Raw genomic sequence first — 18459 nt, 5'->3', positions numbered from 1 at the left:
AGTACAGTATCAGCACAGCACTACCACTCTTACACCACTAAACCACAACATCCAGTGCCAGATCCAGATGCCTCTTACCCACCTTCCTGGGTAACATATTCCAATGGCTGACCAACCTGATCATGAATTTTTTTTCTAATATTCGATCCAAATCACCCCTGTCTCAGCTTAAAACCATTTCTTCTTGAGTCTAAACAAACCCAGCTCCCTCGGCTGTTCCTCATAAGACATGTTTTCTAGACCTTTCATGAGCCTTATGCTTCGCTGGACATGCTCCAGCACCTCAAAGTGAGGGACCACCCTAAACTAAACACAGTAGTTGGGGTTTGGCCTCACCAGTGCTGAGTACAGGGAGGTTCCCTAGTCCTGCTGGCTACACTATTCTTGTACAGATGCCATTGGCCTTCTTGGCCACCTGGACGTTCTGCTGGCTTATATTCAGCCAGCTGTCAACCAGCAACCCTAAATCCCTTTCTGCTGAACAGCTCCTCCTCCAGCCTTTAGTGCTGCATGGGGTAGTTGTGACCCAAGAGCAGGACTCTGCCCTTTGCCTTACTGAACCTCGTGCAGTCATCCTTATCCCACAGATCGTCTATCCAAGTCTCTCTGCAGAGCCGTCCTGCCCTCCTACAGAGAAACAGCCACACCCAATTTAGTGTCATTGGCAAATTTACTGCACTCAGTCCTTACATCCAGATCAGCGGTAAAGAGATTAAACAAAGATTAACCGGGCCAGCCCCAAAACTGTACCTTGGAGAACACCACTAGCAACAGGCTGCCAGCTGGATTGAGAGCCATGCACCACAACTCTCTGGGCCCAGCCATCCAGCCAAGTTATAACCATCGGAGAGTCTACTCATCCAAGCTGCAAGCAGACAGTTTTTCTAGGAGGATGGTTGGGAAAATAGTGTCAAAAGCTTTGCTGAAGTCCTTGTAGACGACATCCACAGCCTTTCTCTCATCTACTGAGTCACTTTGTTATAGAAGGAGATCAGGCTGGTCAAGCAGGGCTTTCCTTTTGTAAATCCATTTTGCCTGGGCTTGATCCTCTGGTTATCTTGAATGTGCTATGCAATGGCACCCTGGATGGTCTCTTTTATAACCTTGCCTGGAAGTGAGGTCAGGCTGACAGGCCCATTGTTCCCCAGATTATTCTTCCAACCCTTCTTGTAGTTAGATGTTACATTTGGTAATTCCAGTCAGCTGGAACTTCATCAGTTGACCAGAACTGCTTTTAGATTATTGGGAATGGTTTGGCAAGTTCTTTCACCAGTTCCTTCATTACTCTGCGGTAGATCCCATCTGGGCCCATAGTCTTGTGAGTGTTTAATTAGCATAGCAGGTCAGTAACCATCTCCTCCTGGTTTATGGGGGCTTCACTCAGCTCCCCATCACCAGCATCTAGCTCTGGGACCTGGGTATTCAGGGGACAGCTGGTCTCGATATTGAGGACTGAGGCAAAGAAGTCATTAAGTATCTGCCTTTTCCTCATCCCCTGTCACTACTCTCTCCATTTAACAAATGCCGAAGACCTTCCTTTTGCTGCCAATGTACTTCTAGAAACCTTTTTGTTGTCTTAAACTATAGTGGCTAAATCAAATTCTAATTGGGCTTTGGCCCTTCTAATTTTCTCCCTGCATGACCTTGCAGTGCCCTTATAGTCCTCCCAAGTTACATGAAACTCCTTCTAGAGGTAATATATTCTCTTTTTCACCCTAAGTTCTCTGTTTAGTCAGGCTGGTTAAAAAGTTATTCTTCATGCATTCCAGGAATCTCCTGGATTGCCTGCAGCTCATCCTGCTACTTTCCCAGCAGATGTCAGGGTCGTTGAAGTCCCCCAGCAGGACAAGAGCCTGTGAGCAAAATCCTTCCTGGAACTGGGGCAACAAGGCTTCATCTATAGGCACCACTTGATCAGGCAGCCTAGCCTGTAATAGACACAGTTCAAGAATAATGGACTGTAGTTCTCTAAAGGAGTACTTGGAAAAGAGAGCCTCTTTGTTCCCAGGTGTTGTAGTGGATCTGCTGAAAGAACCAGAAGGTTCACTGTGTGAAGACAAAAGTGACTATACTGGATGTTTCCTTCTTCAAAACAGAACTCACATCTGTAAGAAATGCACGTGGCTAATGGACTGCTTAGGAAAATCGGATATAGCCAGGGAACAGCTGCACTAAGCAACTTGCTCCCCTAGAGAAATTTCAAATGTTATGGAGAAAAAGTTGTTCACAGCAAATGCTGTTTCCTACTCCCCTGCATGGTCTGTAGCTATCTATCCCTCCACTCACAAAACTCATAGCATTTTGGTGATTAAACAGTGCCAGCAGAGCTGCCAGCTTGATTGACTTCATATGGGAAAGGAACCAGATAGAAAAAGTGCAGAGAATGACCCTTTCAGCAGAGCTGGCATCTGAAGAATGACTTTCCCATATTGAGTTGTAGCTCATATGTTAGTGGCCTTTATCTTGGCCACTAAAATATGGTCCCAGTTCCTCTTCACTTTGCATTATGGAACGTGAATCGGGTAAGACTTCCTATAATACTTGTATGGTAATTGGGTTTATTTGTTCTTTTTTACTTAGTTGAAGAATATGTTGACCATTAGAATTTAGAGAAAACTTCACTGACTTTTTAACACGAGGCTAAATCTAAATTAACTTCCTGGTTTCTGTGAGCTGCATCTTGCACTTGCTTTTTCTCTCTTTCTAAGAAGAAAGTAACAATATTTATCAAAAACATTTATGCCATTGAGGAATCCAGAGAAATGCAGGAAATGCAGTATGAACGCATAACGTATGTACTAATACTTTATTTGTCTTTGTGTGTGTGGATTTGATGGCCAAAAAGGAAGAGGCCCCAAGGGCTCCTTAGTATGCAATTAATATTTTGGCTAGAAAAGCAGCAGATTGTTTCAGTATGCTTACATGTTATGACATCATATTCCAGTAAAATTATAATGAACAGAATTTTTGTTTGTCTCTGTGGCAAACCAAAATGAGTTTTCTAATTGTCAGCAGACCTTGGTGATTTATTTAATTATAGTGGCGCCCAATCACACCAACTTAGTTGAGGTCTGTCAGCATTTCTGTTATGAACCCCTATTTTTAGGGGTTTATAAGTAGTTGTAAATATTTACTCATTGCTGAAACTTGACATCCAAGGTCACATTCATATAGCAAATATCCTTTTTCAGGTTAACTGTTCTAGTGGCATTAGCTAAAAAGTAGATTTCTGATGCTGTGAACTTAGATGGAGTAAAGGGAACCTGCTTTCCAGACCTCATATTTGAAGGCTCTTTTTAAGCATCTGAAATGTCCAAAAGAGCCAGATGAAAATGAGCTTGTTTTTGACAAATGAGCACATAGGTTATATGTGACTGATTGTGTGTTATCTGTTATCACACTTTGTTTCCTTCCAACTGAATGTATCCTTTCACATGCCTTTTGTTGTCTTCTAACAATCTTCTGTCATTTAGCTGTGTTGGTCAGCTTATATTGTGAGGAGTGTGCCACTATCACCTGAAAATCTGTTTTACATAAGAATTTTCTCGAAGGAAAATCCTAGTATTTGTAGCTGCCATGCAGAATGCAGGAATATGCATATTTTCTAAATGAAGATAATTAAAATCTTTTAGAGACCTAATGAGTCCTTGTGTGGGCATTACTGTTCAAAATCTTGACTTGTTTCAGTTCTGTAGCTGAACAGTGACAGAAGACTGAGGAGTGTAGAGCTGATTTGTAGATGGTCTTATGATGGAAAATATTGTGCTGATACATTATTGCAGAATAGTCCCTAAATGTTATATATAAATATTCCAAAGATTGTTAATGCTTTCGGCCTTTTCTAATAACTCATATGTAGTATACTGGGAAGGTTTGTTAATGATCAGTAGCAGATACATCATTTTACTTTTGCGTGGGCTTGTTCTTTACATGAGTGTACATCTTCAGAATGGAGACTCATTCATTATTAAAACTTAGTTTAATTGTCACACTGTATTTTCAGACTGTAATACTATGCTTACTTTTGAGGGCTTTGTTAATGCAGTCTCTGTCCTCACCACTGAGGAGGATGTTGTCTCCTTTGATGTGCTTCTTGTTGTAGAGAAGCCAATAGCCTCAAAGATTTAGTTCATTTTCTGAGCATTTCAGGTGTTCCTTTGCACTTTCCTGGCAATGCTCATATTATCAGTGCTCTGTTACAACTCTGCTTGAGGCCAAGGAGAGCAAGAAAAATTTAATCAAAACCATGTAAAAGCCTAATCATTCTGGCAATGCCAAAGAGCTGCATGAGGCTCTAGAGCCACAGGCTGAATATCATTTTTCCTTATTATCACATAAATAGCTCCCTAAACACTCTTAATAGAAAAGGTGGGGAGGGGAGAGTGAAAAAGAGAAGGCCTGTTGTGGGATTTGAGTTTATAAAGTGGATTAAGTTCATGTGCTTTCCTCCTTTGCATGCAATGGAGAGAAAGGTAGGTCTAGTAACTCAACAGGAAACAGGAACTTCTGATGGATATTGTATTTTCCCTAAATCTAGGTAGTTGCTAATAGCACTACCTCATTTCTTTCTATTTAAAGAGGATTATGAAGTAATGAGGTGGGACATGCTATCAAGGTGCCTACTGCTTTTGTGTTACACAGCTTGTCATGTGCTAAGCAGCAGACAACACATGCAGCCATGTCCAGTTCTGCATCTTCTGGGAAGGTGGGAAGATTCCTGGAACTCTTCAAAGAACTTGAGAGTACCTGTTGCTGCAGGGAAGAGAGAACTACAGGAGACTGTGGCTTCTTGCAAGCTCTGGCAGCTGCCAGTAAGCTCTGTCAGCTACTCCTGGTCAAAACCAGCATTGAGCTTTCCTTCCAGTCATCTCCTGATTAGAGAGGGTCAAGCACCATCTTAGTAGATACTGGGGAAGAGCACATGTAATTGCAGGGCCCAGGGCACTGCTGCCAGAGACAGCCAGCAGACACAGCAGATTGCACAGCAGATGATGCAGAAGGCAGTTGGAAATTCTTCTGAGGATGGGGTTGTGCTCAGCAGTGCTGGTGATGCACCACCTGGCACAGTTCCTAGCACCATCTGGAAGCAGCTCTCCTGGTACATCAGAGACCTTGACTCAGAGCTAGCTCCAGAGCTCTAGCCAGGCTGTAGAGATAGTGGTCTTGTCTGCAGAAGGTGTACTGTGTTGGAGGATTTGTTACCAAGTAAAGAAGACATAGGAAGATGTCAACAAACTGCTGACATTGCTGGATCAAATAAGTAAGAGATCACTTGGATCTTCTGTAAGACCCTGCAAGTACAAGAGCATGAATTCCCAGCCATACTGAAGGAGGAGGAGGGAGAGTCAGTGCTAATGGGGCTGGGAGGGAGTCCTGTGATGACAAAAGCTGGAAACTGGTAATTTTTGGTATTGGGAGGAAGATTTCTGCTTCATCTGCAAATCTGCAACAATATCAGTGCCAAGTGTTTGAATTCCATTAGGCATGTAGGAATTTTGTGATAGTTTTCCAGAAACCACTAGTGGTCCAACACTAGAACAGGTCATCCAGAGATGCTGTGGAATGTTCATCCTTGCAGACCTCCACAATACCTTGGACAAGGCATGAACAACACAGTGTAACTTCAGGTCTTGACCATGTTCTGGGTGCTGCTTTGGACCAGATAACCTCCAAAAGCCTTTCCAGCAGGAGTTGTATAATTTTATGAAAATTTTACATAAGCAAAAGCATTTCCAGGCCTTGATAATTTTTGATAAGTGTGTGAAACTGTAAACAAGAAAGCAAATAACCACTTTTTGCATGTTGTAAAGGCGACTCAGCTCACTCCTCCAAGGCCCTATAGCCAGAGGCATGTTTGAACCAGTGTTATGCTTGGCTTTTTCCATAAAAATGTAGTTTTAGAATTAGGCACAAATTTCAGGGACATTGAGGCCAGAGTACTTACTCACACTTCCCTCACTCTGAAGTGTGCTGCTTTCTGGTAAACTTTGTATTTTGTTTTACAGTTGAACCAACTGGGTTACAATAATTAATGAAAATTCAGAAAGTCTTAATATAAAAAAGTTGCCACTCATGTCCACAGATGAAAGTGGAGAGAGCACACTTTAAAAAAGATCCTTTAAGAGGAGTAAGGAAAATGTAGTACTGTGTTTGATTGAATCTAGTTTGAATCAATCTAGTTTTGTGATGGACGTTGCTTTTGTCCATGATCCTGGAATCCTGGGCTTTCTTACATTGCTGTAAAGTATGAACAAGTTATTTGTCAAGTGAGGATCCATTTCTGCTAGGTGTATTCTCTGTCATCTGACTTATTTACCCCTCAGAGCTGAGCTATGATGACCGGAGTTGTCTCCCAGGCAGGCCTTCCACTGGAATTTTTGATTCTTCATCTTCTCAAGGCTCAAATCAAGAAGAGAGCAGAGCAAGGCTGTTGGGCTGATAAATAGAACTCATTGCAGAGCTCTGCAAATGTGGGTGAAGAGCTGGTTTGCACATAGGAGCTGCTGTCAGTTACCAACTGCCTTGCTGAGGAGCAGTCCATGTATTTGAGTACTGGGTCTTATTCTGGGAGAAAAGATAATGTTTCATCCCCAAGTACTACTCTATTTTACATAAAATGGATGGGTAAAATTCCTAACTTGTATTGTTTTCTTTTAATTCCTTCCAGGTATCACTGCCCAGTGCCTAAAATTTTCTATGTCCAGTTAACTGTTGGCAACAGTGAGTTTTTTGGTGAAGGAAAGACTCGTCAAGCTGCTAGACATAATGCTGCAATGAAGGCCCTTCAAGCTCTTCAGAATGAGCCTATTCCAGAAAAATTACCTCAGGTCTGTGGTCTGTGCTTCAGGAAACTTATTTTTTTTTTTTTTGATAATAACTTCCTTTTTCATGGCTATGTCTTTAAGTGGCACATATTGCTGCTTAGAAATTAAAATGTTGTGTCATATTTTAAAAAATATTGAACAGAAAAATTATTCTCAGATTAATCTTTCTAAATTGAAAGCAAAAATATAATAATGTTTCCAACTCAAAGAATCCATGTACTTGTTCTGGGAGCAGCTGAAGACCACTTGGGATACTGTAGGTTCTCAATAGCAGGTGTGTGTTGGTAGGAGACTAAATTGAATCCTCAGTCAAATAAATCTTTGTGGCTTGGTTATGTTGGGGTTAAGGGGTACAGGTTGCAGGTCTGTCATGAAAAACACCTCTGTCACTTCATGGGTTAGAGCTGTAGATGACTGGAGAAGGCTGGAGGTAACACTTCTCTGAGATCATAATGGAGGGAAAAACAAAGTGTTACACTGTGTAGAGCTGAGTGTAGCTCTCCAGAGAACTGGAGACTGGTTGGGATAGAGTTTAAGGGCATCATGGTGTCAAGGTTCAGGCTCCTTCCTGCTGCTGCCCATGGGAAGTGCACACAGAGCACCATGCAGTGGTGGGGTGTGCTCTCACCACGAGACATGGTCCATTTAGTAAAACTGTATTTTCTTCAGCAAAACTGACCAGCTTGGATATCTGTGGAACATGGTTGATTCATCACTCCTCAAACATCGGGCATGGATCAGAGCCAGTGCACACCATACTCTGGCTGGCCTCAATTACATTATGAGGTTGAACTTTCTTCCCCAGTTACTGACAGTGTGCTCCTGAGGGAGCAAGGACAGACCTGCCAGTACCAATCTAGTAATTCTATTAGTAACTCAGTGAACTTGACTGGAATGGGATCCATGGAATGTGGCACAGTAGTTACTTATATAGGTCTGTCTTGGCCTTCATGACCATCCTTAATGCAGTCTTCTGTATATTCTTGTTCCATTTCAAGCTATCCTTTTTTCTTTTATTAGAAAAAACTTAATTAAGGATAAAATCTTATATCCATATTAAACACTGAAAATAGTATTGCCATCCTAGTACCTAATTGTAAAAATATGTAGAAGAGCATTAGGTGAGAAGAAGCAAGAAGCAATCAGCCAACAGGGCAGGGCTGCTGGTGAATGTGCTTTCACAAAGAGCTATTGTGTATCTGCCAAAGCACCTCTGCCTCATAGATGTGAGGTTAAGAAAGGCCTTACAATTAAAGTGTCAGTTGTGGGAATGAGGATCAAATTTAAATCCAAAGTGCCTGAGACACTCCTGAACATATTTTATCTTCCTAAGTCTTGAAACTTATTTCTCAGTGCTGAGGTCTAAGCCTTGATCCTCCCTTTTCTTCACTCACTGTAAGGTTCTCTACTATGCTTGGTGAAAAAATATGCAGGGTGTTAAATTGTAAGGGTAGAAGGGACAATGAGGGATTTTCTGGACAGATGTGTTTGTATTAATTGTGAAAAAAACCTGTAGTTTCTAGTTTAGACTATACATATCTGGTTAAACTAGAGTACTGCTAGAAAACCTAAACATTCTTGACTTAAAGGCTTGCTGACAGTCCAGTGGGCATTATATTATGTAAATTTTGCCAGTGTTTGATTATTCTCCACTTCAAATATAATTTGTGGGGTATTTCTTCTAGAATTCACTTAGCTTCATTTTCTATTAATTGGTATTTTCTTATGTTTGCTAAATGTAACCAACAGATATCAAAAATCTCTCCCAGGTACACATTTACAGATTGTTCTAAAGTATTTTTGAATCTTTTTATAGAAGTGATTGTTTTCATAGTGTCTCAGTGCAAAGTTGTTTTATCTAATCAGTAGTTCATACTTTGGGCTTTTTTTTTTTTTTGGCCAGCTTTTTAGATTGTCAGTGTCCTTTATAAAGCACACACTTAATTGAATACAATACCAAGTAATATTCTCACTAAGGTTTTTTACAGAATAGTAGTATCCCATTCTTTAAATACCCAGGTTTTTTTTTTTATTCTTAACTAATTGTCCTTTTAACTCTGGTGATCTTTCTAAGTGAACCTAATCAATGCTTTGCCTGTCCTATAAGTAATGATCTAGATTCTTGATTTCAGTGGTACTTTACATTTCATTATATGAAATGAGCTAGAGGTCCTACATAATCTCATTGTAACTACCCTTGTTATTGTTTTGCACAGCACCCTTTTTTTCTGAAGGTTCTATAAACTTAATAATATTTTGTCTTGCATTTAGCTCCAGATCAATATCAGGCATGTAAGGCATATAAATGGCTTTTTTCAGAATCAAAATTGTGCAACAATTTCATGAGACAAAAGGTATTCCATGTCTGCATGCTGTAGCTGAGTGCTGGATTTTTGGCCCTGTGTTATCTTAAAGATTAATTTATTAAGAGCTTAAAAAAGGTAGATAAAAAATTGATCAATTTAATTTTAATGTGAAGAACCTAGTGCTTTTTTAATGTTGTTTTAGAACTGTAGTATCTGGATTTTGTAGCTATGCTGGTGGCTAAAGATTTAGATCAGACTTTGTTATGTAAGATGGGAGCTCTGCAGGAATCCACCTAATTCAGCCCAAGTGTCTTTGATGTTTACCTCCACTAATAAAAAATTAGGAGTCTGGCCAAGGTTACGTGATTGTTGAGAGATCCCAGTTTGAAGTATTTCAGAGCTTTGCAGTTTGAAAGTAGCTGGAAGTGAAGCCTCTGAGAACTAAGGAAATGTGGTCTGGGAGACAAACACCAAAGGCAGTAGTTTCAAAAGGCAAAACTCTGACTGATCCTGATGGTAATAGTTGTGTGAGGAAATTTATATTTACCTGAAGAGTAAAACAAAGCTGAATTTTAGGCAGAATAATTTTTCATGTGCCTTTTGTTTTTTTATCTCTTTGCCTCTCTGTTTGTTATGTTCCTATGGATAAATAAATAATATTCTGTGTCGAGCAAGCTGTTCTCTGTCACTACCTTTTCACACTGGTCATAACTCCTAGAGGGAAGTTGATGGAGGGGCCATTAACCAGCTGGACCTGCTGAGGACACCTGTAACCTGGTGACCCAGTCAGAGTGTGGGGCTCATTGACTGAATTTCTTCTGAGGGAAGCACAGTCTTCTGTACTTTCCAAGAAGTACAGATTTCTTCCTTGCTTAGAAGGGGTGCCCACAGAGAGCCTGAGAAATGGATCAAAGGATCTGTTTGATCCTCATGTTTGACCTGTGTACTCAGAAAATCATTATCCATGTCATTAATAAGACTAACATGCGTAGACATTATTTTGCTGTTTATAATTAATTTATAAATTAATGTGTATGTTATGAAGCATAAGCACAATATGTATGGCTTCAGTCAACAGATGCCTGATGATGGGGTGCTGAGACGGATGTACAAATGCTGATTTACAGCCTGACAGGAGTCTTCAAAAGTCTTTGAGAAATTGGGGAGAGAAGGATATGATATTTTGTTGATCTTCTAAGAATTGTAGTATGATTATCTATGCATCATTTTCAGAATGGAGAAACAGGAAAAGAATCAGAAGAAGATAAAGATGCAAACAAATCTGAGATCAGCGTAGTGTTTGAAATTGCTTTGAAGCGTAATATACCTGTCACTTTCGAGGTATGTGTTACATTTTTATCTGTGTTACATATTTAACTAAGAAAGTATTAAAAAAGGTACCACTAAAACTCAACACAGGTAATATTCATATATAAAAAGTATGAATTTCATATACTTGGAAATTATAAAAAAAATTGTCAGTGTTTCAGAGTCTAAGACAATTACTTTTTACTGGTAAAATAGATGCTCTTTCAGAAGTTTTAGAGATCTAATATTTGGTTGCAAACACTTGGATGGCAGAAAGACAGTTAAACCATTTTCTGTACAGAACTGTGGGATTAGAATCTGTAGCCACACTCAATTTGATTGGAAATAATCTTAAAAAGAATTAACCAAAGTCTTTTCTTTAACTGTTGGTATTCATAAGATAGAAAAGTTCCAGTTGAAACATTTCACCTTCAGTGTGCTCTTTTCAAAAAGTCATGAGTATCTTCCACTCTGATTCTGTTTCACTTGTCTATTTCTACTTCAGCTTTCACTAGTTTTTTTGTTTGTTTCATATGATTTTATCTATGAACCCACCTCTGACAACTTTGTTTACCTGAAGTAATAAAGAGCATTTGGAATAGCTCCAGTGCTATCAATGAAGTAACTATGGGAGAATGAGTGATACTAACAGGAATTTTTTTCCGATGAGAAAGTTCTTACAAAGTTTTTTATAAAAATCTAACATTGTTGTGGTAGGAAGCACTAGATTTTCAAGCTGGGTCTTTTCTTTTCTTTTCTTTTCTTTTCTTTTCTTTTCTTTTCTTTTCTTTTCTTTTCTTTTCTTTTCTTTTCTTTTCTTTTCTTTTCTTTTCTTTTCTTNTTCTTTTCTTTTCTTTTCTTTTCTTTTCTTTTCTTTTCTTTTCTTTTCTTTTCTTTTCTTTTCTTTTCTTTTCTTTTCTTTTCTTTTTTCTTTTTTTTCTTTTCTTTTCAGAAAATGCTAATGGAAGTGGCCTTTTATTATTTTATTTTTCTGCATTTTGTTTTACATTTAAAGTGAGTCTGCATGAAAGACGTGGATAGTGCTTATACTGGTGATGGTTATTTTCTCCAGTGTTTTTTCCTTTTAAAGTATAGGCATGTATTTGCATGCGAACAGAATCAAAACCCCTAAGCTGTAGCATGCCTTACAGTGTGCTGTATGCAGTTTACTGACATGTTTGCCCCATCTCCCTGAATTGACCAACATCAAATAAGCCATTTGGACCTTCTTAGAAATCTGAGAAGTCCCTCAGAAGGTAGGTAAGAAAGACAAAGAATATTGTTCATGACTAAGGAATTCCTCGGTATAGCAAAGGCATATATGCTTCATATATGTGGTCTATGTGATATGGACTACTTAGAACATGAAGAGAGTGTAAAATCTAAAGGATAAAACTGGGGTGTCTGGGGCTGTTGGTATATCAGTTTGCCACTACATGCCAATCACTCTTAGCTAAGAGCAGACAAAATGGAAACATGTTTGTGTTTCAAAAAGGAAGCTCATCATTAATGTCTCAGTTTTCAAACATTGTTTTCTACCTTAAACATTTCAAAATATTTGGAATGTTCTGTACCCATCAATGCACTAAATAGTAAGGAGATACATGGTCACTGGTCACAGAGGAGCTTGGAAGTTGTAAAGAAAAGAGGGGTAGTGCTTTGAATGTCTTCTTCACTCTTGTTTGAGCTTATTTAAGGGAGAGCATTTGGTAAGGAGAGAGTGAAGGCAGAAATACTTTGTATGGAAAAATCTAATGTGTCACTTGCCAAAGAATGTTAGTAACATTGAAAAAAGACAGTTTCTTGCTCTCCTGACAGGTTTTGTGTTATTTCTTGCTTTTAAATCTAAGTATAGGTGACATTCTCAAATAGAGTTTGGATTGAACTTGGTTCTGGCTTACTTTTCGATACAACTGCTAAGCAATTATGGATAATCCCCAGGATCTGATGTTTCTAATAGGATTTTATTTACTAATGGTCTTGTGTTATTCCAGGCAGGCATCAAAGCTTTTTCTAGCTTTTATTTTTTTGTGTGGTAGCTATAAAATGATCTGCCTTTTCTTCATCTGACAAAGCTTTAGCCAGTGTTCCAACAGTGCTGGGTTATGCAACAAAGTAATGATCATAAATGTATATAAAGTTCTATGTAAGCATGTCTTCAGGGCTGCACAAGGAGTGAACAGTCGTGTTTTATGTAGTGTTGGTAGTTTTAATTGTCTAGGAACTTTAGGATGAGTTTTAAAAACTTTCTATCTGTTCAGTTGTTAAATAAAAACATTCAATTGTAACAAAAAACAAGCTTTACTCCATACTTGTCACTGTGCATTCTTAGTTAACTTTAATTCCTCAACTTTTAAGTCAAAATGCAACTGCTCTAAGGCATTTGTGGGGTTTCCAGTGAACAGTTTTCAAGGATGACTACAAAAGTGATTGCTGTAGGAATTGTCAGAGTAGCTGTAGAATGGTCATTCCACTTCTTATTACTGCCTTGCAGTAGGCTAAAATCTTGCTTTTTTCTTTTTTTTTTTCAATATATATGTTTTTTATTCCTTATTTTTCAGTAAGGAATAGATGAGTCTAGAAGAGATAACTGAGGTCAACAACTTCAGATATTAGAACACATCAGGATGTTTCAGACTGCCATTTTATTTTCAATGTTTTTCTTTGGATTGCAGTGTTATTTCTTTAGAACAGCAAATATAAAAATGTTTTTTTTCATTCTCAGTATCACGAGTGAAGGCATAGAGTGCCTGAACAGGAAATTTTTCTGTCCCTCCATCCCTGTCCAGTGTTCTGTTGGAAGGTGTTCTTATGTCCCAGTCTTATCATAGTAAAGCAAAGATCCTGCATTTCAAACCAGGGACTGGTTTTGCAGATTGTGGAAGAGTAGTTCTCAGCAAGAAGTTTGACACCTATCTGGCTTCTGCTGTCCTGGTGATTGAGGCTTTGCATGACTGTCTACTGAGTAACTTTCAGTTGGGTTATGCAGAATGGTCACCCTTCTCACTGCAGTTTTACACTTTGACATTCAGACTCTTCCTTTTAATTGTTTTTAAATTGTTTTATTTTTGTATCTGGGAAAATCTGGTGTATTTGCCTGCACAAGTTCCTGGAAATATATAGATATTTTAAAATCCTATAAATAATTGTGTATTCATAGATGTAAATGACATGGGTTTTGATCTGATTTTTGTCTCCTCTAGTTTCAGGGGTTTTTTTAATGTCCATTTAATCTTGTCCTAATCTTTTGAATTTTCTGCCTGGCATCTCATTAATAATTAAGGCAGTGTTACTCTTTCACTGCAATCATACTTCTGTTTTTCATTTGTCAGCATGATTCATTAAGTTGAGCCAAATTCATTCTTGATGTAACTTGACCTTAGATGTGTTTTGGCCCCATGTGTTTTCTCTTGCTGTAATTATTCTTTAAATCCATGGAACAGAAAAAGAAAAGTGTATTGAACTGTCACCCTTAATCAAATTCTCAGCTTTAAATTAGCCATGATTAGGTCCACAGGTCGTATCTTTCAACTGAGGAAATAGTTTAATGTCCTAATGTGTATAGTGTTCTTAGATAGCAAAGCTTGAATTTCTTTATAGTGTTTTCTGTCCCAAGGCTCATAGCACAACTGTTTGAAATCATATGGAGTAAAAAGATCTGAAATCTGGGGTTAACCAAAAATGTTGTTAGGTAAATATTTTTTTGCTTAATTACCAATTTTGGATGTTTAGTTTGATCCAGATCCCATCTGAATCCTATGGGGTTCATTCCATTGACAACGCAGACTTTTTTCCATTTACACACTAACAAACATACAGTTTTTAATGTTTTCCAGTGAGTTATTTACCTTACTTAAGTGTCACTTAAAATACTTAAAATTTAAAAGCTGAAAACCACATCAGACTGCATTAATTTTGTATTAAAAAATATGTTTTTGTGAATATGAAAATATGATCTGGTTTGGTATTAACATTATTTTTCTCATATATATATATATATATATATATATTTGTGTGCATTTTATAAATATGAGAAAACTTATATAAACTAATATTTTAGGAACTCAGCAATTATATTTCTTAACCAAATTATTTTTTCCTTTTTCATCTGGTCAGTGTAGACATTCTTGTATATTTTATTAGTATGTTACACTGCGTGTAAAGACAAATGCCTATATAATAGTGTTAGTAGAGCCACAGAAAGTTTAAGGACCTTAGTAAGGTTAATTTAGCAATGTTTTACAGCCAGCATGTTGTAATACTTGGGTAACAAAGTACAGATTTGAGATACTGTAAAATAGAGAGGGAAACGCTGCAGTGTGATGAAGGTGCTCAGCACAGACACAGCGCCTGACTGAGTCTGAGAGCAGGAGATCCTGGCACTGGGCTCATCCCAGCTCTGCTGCAGGAATGCAGCATCCTGGGGCTCAGCGTGGCTCAGTGCATTGAAAGCACTGCTGCCTTCTCATGGCCAAGCATTAGTGGGCAACTTTCAAATGAGGCAGTGTTTAAAACACTTCTGAAATTAATACCTGAAATTTTAGAATGGGAACACTCCTGGACTACAGAAAAATCCCATTCTGGCATAGATGTCATCTTATTCTGGGAAAATGGGGCAAAGTTGTCTTTTAATTTTAATTTTGTGTCTTTTTATTGATCTATGCTGTGGTAATTGTATTTGCTGGGTGAAGTTGCCACAAAAGAGAACTTAAAAAGAAATACAAGCCTAAGGAGACCTCATTACAGTGCAACAGCAAAACTAAATAATGCAAGGGACATGACCTTGATAAAAAGAACTTTAATACAAAACATGTTGTAATAATGTTAAGACTGAAGGTTTGAGCATATTAAAACTATAGTTATTACACCAAGATGGCCCTGGTACCTTACCTCAGTTCCCTTTCCCCTCCCTCCTCAACCTAAAGAGACATTACTCTTCTTCAACACATGGTTTGATATAATTCCATCAAATGAAAGAAAAAAAATTTATATTTGTATTGATTTTGAAGATATAATAAAGAGATGCCTGTCCAATACTCTAATGTCTCCTTATACATATTACATACAACAAAGATTAAATTACGTAGCTACTTCCGCCCATCAAACAAAATAACTGAACCTTTTCCCAAATGAGTTCTCTTAATTCCTGATAGACGTTGTCCAGACCAGTTACTGGTGTGTGTATACATGAAGAGATGGCTGTCCTAGCACTTGTAGTGCTGTGATTTGTGGGGGAATACATCCAAGCATCAGCCTTCTTTCTAAAAGGAGATTGTGTGTGTGTGTGTGTGTGTGCAAAAATGAAGACAGAAAAACAGCTAAAGGAAGGTACAGCATTCAGAACTTAATTCCTTTCCATATTACTATAACTTGTTGTAGTGAAGGAGTTCAAATGTTTTGGTTTTTTTTATTGCTGTGCTAAATGTGTTTGGAAGGAAATGAATAAATTATTTTTTTTCAGAAAATATTTGCTTTGTGTGAGCTATGGTGGCTCTTCTGGTAACTCTTTTCAGTACTGTTGGGAGGGACAGCTGAGAGTCATGGAGGCAAGAATGTGTCAGCCTTTCAAATGTATGGGATATTGCTCTGAGCTGTGTACTCTGGCAAGCCAGGAGTTGAGAGCAGGCATCCTGCCTGCACCTATTGAGACTGAAGTTTGGGACTATGAACATCCAATGGTTTAATGATAATAGAAAAAATATTACAAACAGGTTGAGGTAATGACAAATTAATACAGTTTTGAATATGTTTTGTATAAAGAAATACTCAAAGCCTGGTAGACCATCATGGATTTAATTGCTTTAGTATGTGAAGCACCTTACAAAACAAAAACCCATCAGCCTTGGTTTAAATATGCATAGTTGTATATTGTGTTATTCTATAAATCTTTAAAAATGTAGGTCTACTCTTATTTTCTGTGAAATGCTGAGTATCGTTGTTAGATTTGCTTTATCTAACTAGTCTTAATTTTCTGTCCTCAAACCTCGTACTGTTATTAATACTTGTCCTATTTCTATGAAAACCCATCTAATGCCTTCAGTTAGCAGGAAAACTGGACTAGTAATAAGTTCATTGCAGAGATAACAAATGTAAAGTTACCATCTTGTAGGGTGCTTTAAATCAGTGTTACTTTCTCTTCAAAGGTGATTAAAGAAAGTGGACCTCCTCACATGAAGAGCTTTGTTACACGAGTTACAGTGGGAGAGTTCACTGCAGAGGGAGAAGGCAACAGTAAGAAACTCTCAAAGAAACGTGCTGCAATGGCTGTCCTGCAAGAACTTAAGAAACTTCCTCCTCTTCCTGTGATTGAAAAGCCAAAACTTTACTTTAAAAAGCGTCCAAAAACAATATTGAAGGTATGTGTCCACTTTTGACACAATTAAGAATGTTTGCTCAGAAATGAACAGTAGATTCAAAACCAATAAAGGCTTATTTGTCATTTTCTGTCAATATTGTTACAGTTGCTTGTTACTGTCAATATTGTTACTAGTTTGCCTGTGCTAATATGCCTGGGCTTTTTTTAAATCCTGAGAATGCTTTGGGATTCTCAAACAGAATGGCTTGTAAATAGCTCACATCATTGAGGGCTTGGTTCCAGGCTAGTGGAGGATCAAGCCCTCCAAGCAGCTCTGTCCAGCCATGTGAAATTTTAGCATCATCTCAGAGAATTCCTTTTAGCATATTTAGTGGTTCTCTCCCTGGGCTCTCTCCCCTCCCCAGTTTGAGGAAGGAGAGCGATACATGAAACAGTAAAGTAATGGGGTGCTACTTTAGTGCTTCAGTACTTCACTAAAAGTTTCATCATTAGGTATCTGTATACTCAGGATACAAAGTACTGAGTTCTGGAAGAGCAGCCACCAGAGAACCACTTTAAAATAAGCAAATACTTTGGAGAGTGCAAAACTAGATTTGGAAAATGTACAAAAGGCTTATTTGTCACCTTCCTCTTTTCATTTGCCTTCAATACGGAATAAGTGACTTTTCAGGAAAACCTAGATTAATTAGATACCTGTCTCCTACTAAAATCCAGGGGATCTAATTCTCAGCAACTTACATGAAAAAATGGGCAGGAAGATAATTTAATGGAAAACCACCAGCATTAATGAAGCTTTAAAGCTGGAAGATTGGAAAAGGCTTTTGGATTTGGCTTTCACCAAACATCTTGCAAAGTTTTTCTCAAGAAAGACGCTAAGGGTATAATAATGAAAAAATCTCTTATATTACCATATACCATTTGCCATTATGAACTTAAATTTAATTATACACAGTTGGCCTTGTCAGAAAGAAACATTATTTGTCAGAATAAGATGGATATGTAGATGGTTTTTATTTTTTCAACATCCAAACTTCTGAAATGCTTTCAATGTGCCTATTTCTTTCAATTTAACTTGCCTGTGTTTTGAGCATCAAAAAAAGTGGCAACAATAACTTCTTTTTATTTGTATATATATTTATGAGGCTGTATCTTATGGCCGGCTCTTTATTTAGCCTGCTCTGCATTTTGTCTCTGCCTGGCTTCTTGCCCACACAGCTGCCCTTGTGTGTGACATTGTCTTAGCTCTTTCACCTACATCTTCTCTAACTACTTCAGCAGTTACACTATGTAGGATTTTCTGCACAGCTTTTCTAAATATAATATCCCTCTCTGGTCTTTGCCTTCAGTTGCTGATCATTTCTTCAGGTTCCTGAACATTTGGTTGTTATTTGAGCAACTCAGGCAAGCATGAGTGCTCATCTTCCCTTAGCCTGCAAATGGTTTCATAAAAGGGAAATAGCTTCATAACATAAAAACAATTCTACATTTAAATGCCATTTACATTTGCAACTGCATTCTTTGTGTTAGCCTATATAAATCAGTTAAGTATGACTTCAGATAAATTTTTGTGTGTTTTAATTTCTTCTTAAAATCTACAAATATTTTCATGGCTATGTGCTTTGAAAGACCATTTGCCATGTGAGCAATAATTCATTAAAATAATTTCAGAGCTAGAGACTTCTCAAGGGCTGTAGTTTTCCCTGTC

General features: G+C 38.0%; 1 protein-coding gene across 4 annotated transcripts in view; it reads left to right on the top strand.

The window, feature by feature from the left end:
- The window catches only part of STAU2 (staufen double-stranded RNA binding protein 2), a 176096-nt gene that overhangs the window by 46039 nt on the left and 111598 nt on the right, over nt 1-18459 (top strand). For all 4 annotated transcript variants that reach the window (XM_015617024.3, XM_033512297.1, XM_033512296.1 and 1 more), the window contains exons 6-8: nt 6668-6827; nt 10364-10471; nt 16582-16794. In XM_015617024.3, the coding sequence (XP_015472510.1) occupies nt 6668-6827; nt 10364-10471; nt 16582-16794 (481 nt within the window). The remainder of the gene's footprint in view (nt 1-6667; nt 6828-10363; nt 10472-16581; nt 16795-18459) is intronic.

Source organism: Parus major, chromosome 2 (assembly GCF_001522545.3).
Source record: "Parus major isolate Abel chromosome 2, Parus_major1.1, whole genome shotgun sequence".
NCBI lineage: Eukaryota > Metazoa > Chordata > Aves > Passeriformes > Paridae > Parus > Parus major.
The sequence above is the reverse complement of the archived record's forward strand: the minus strand, read 5'-3'. Positions and strand labels throughout refer to the sequence as shown.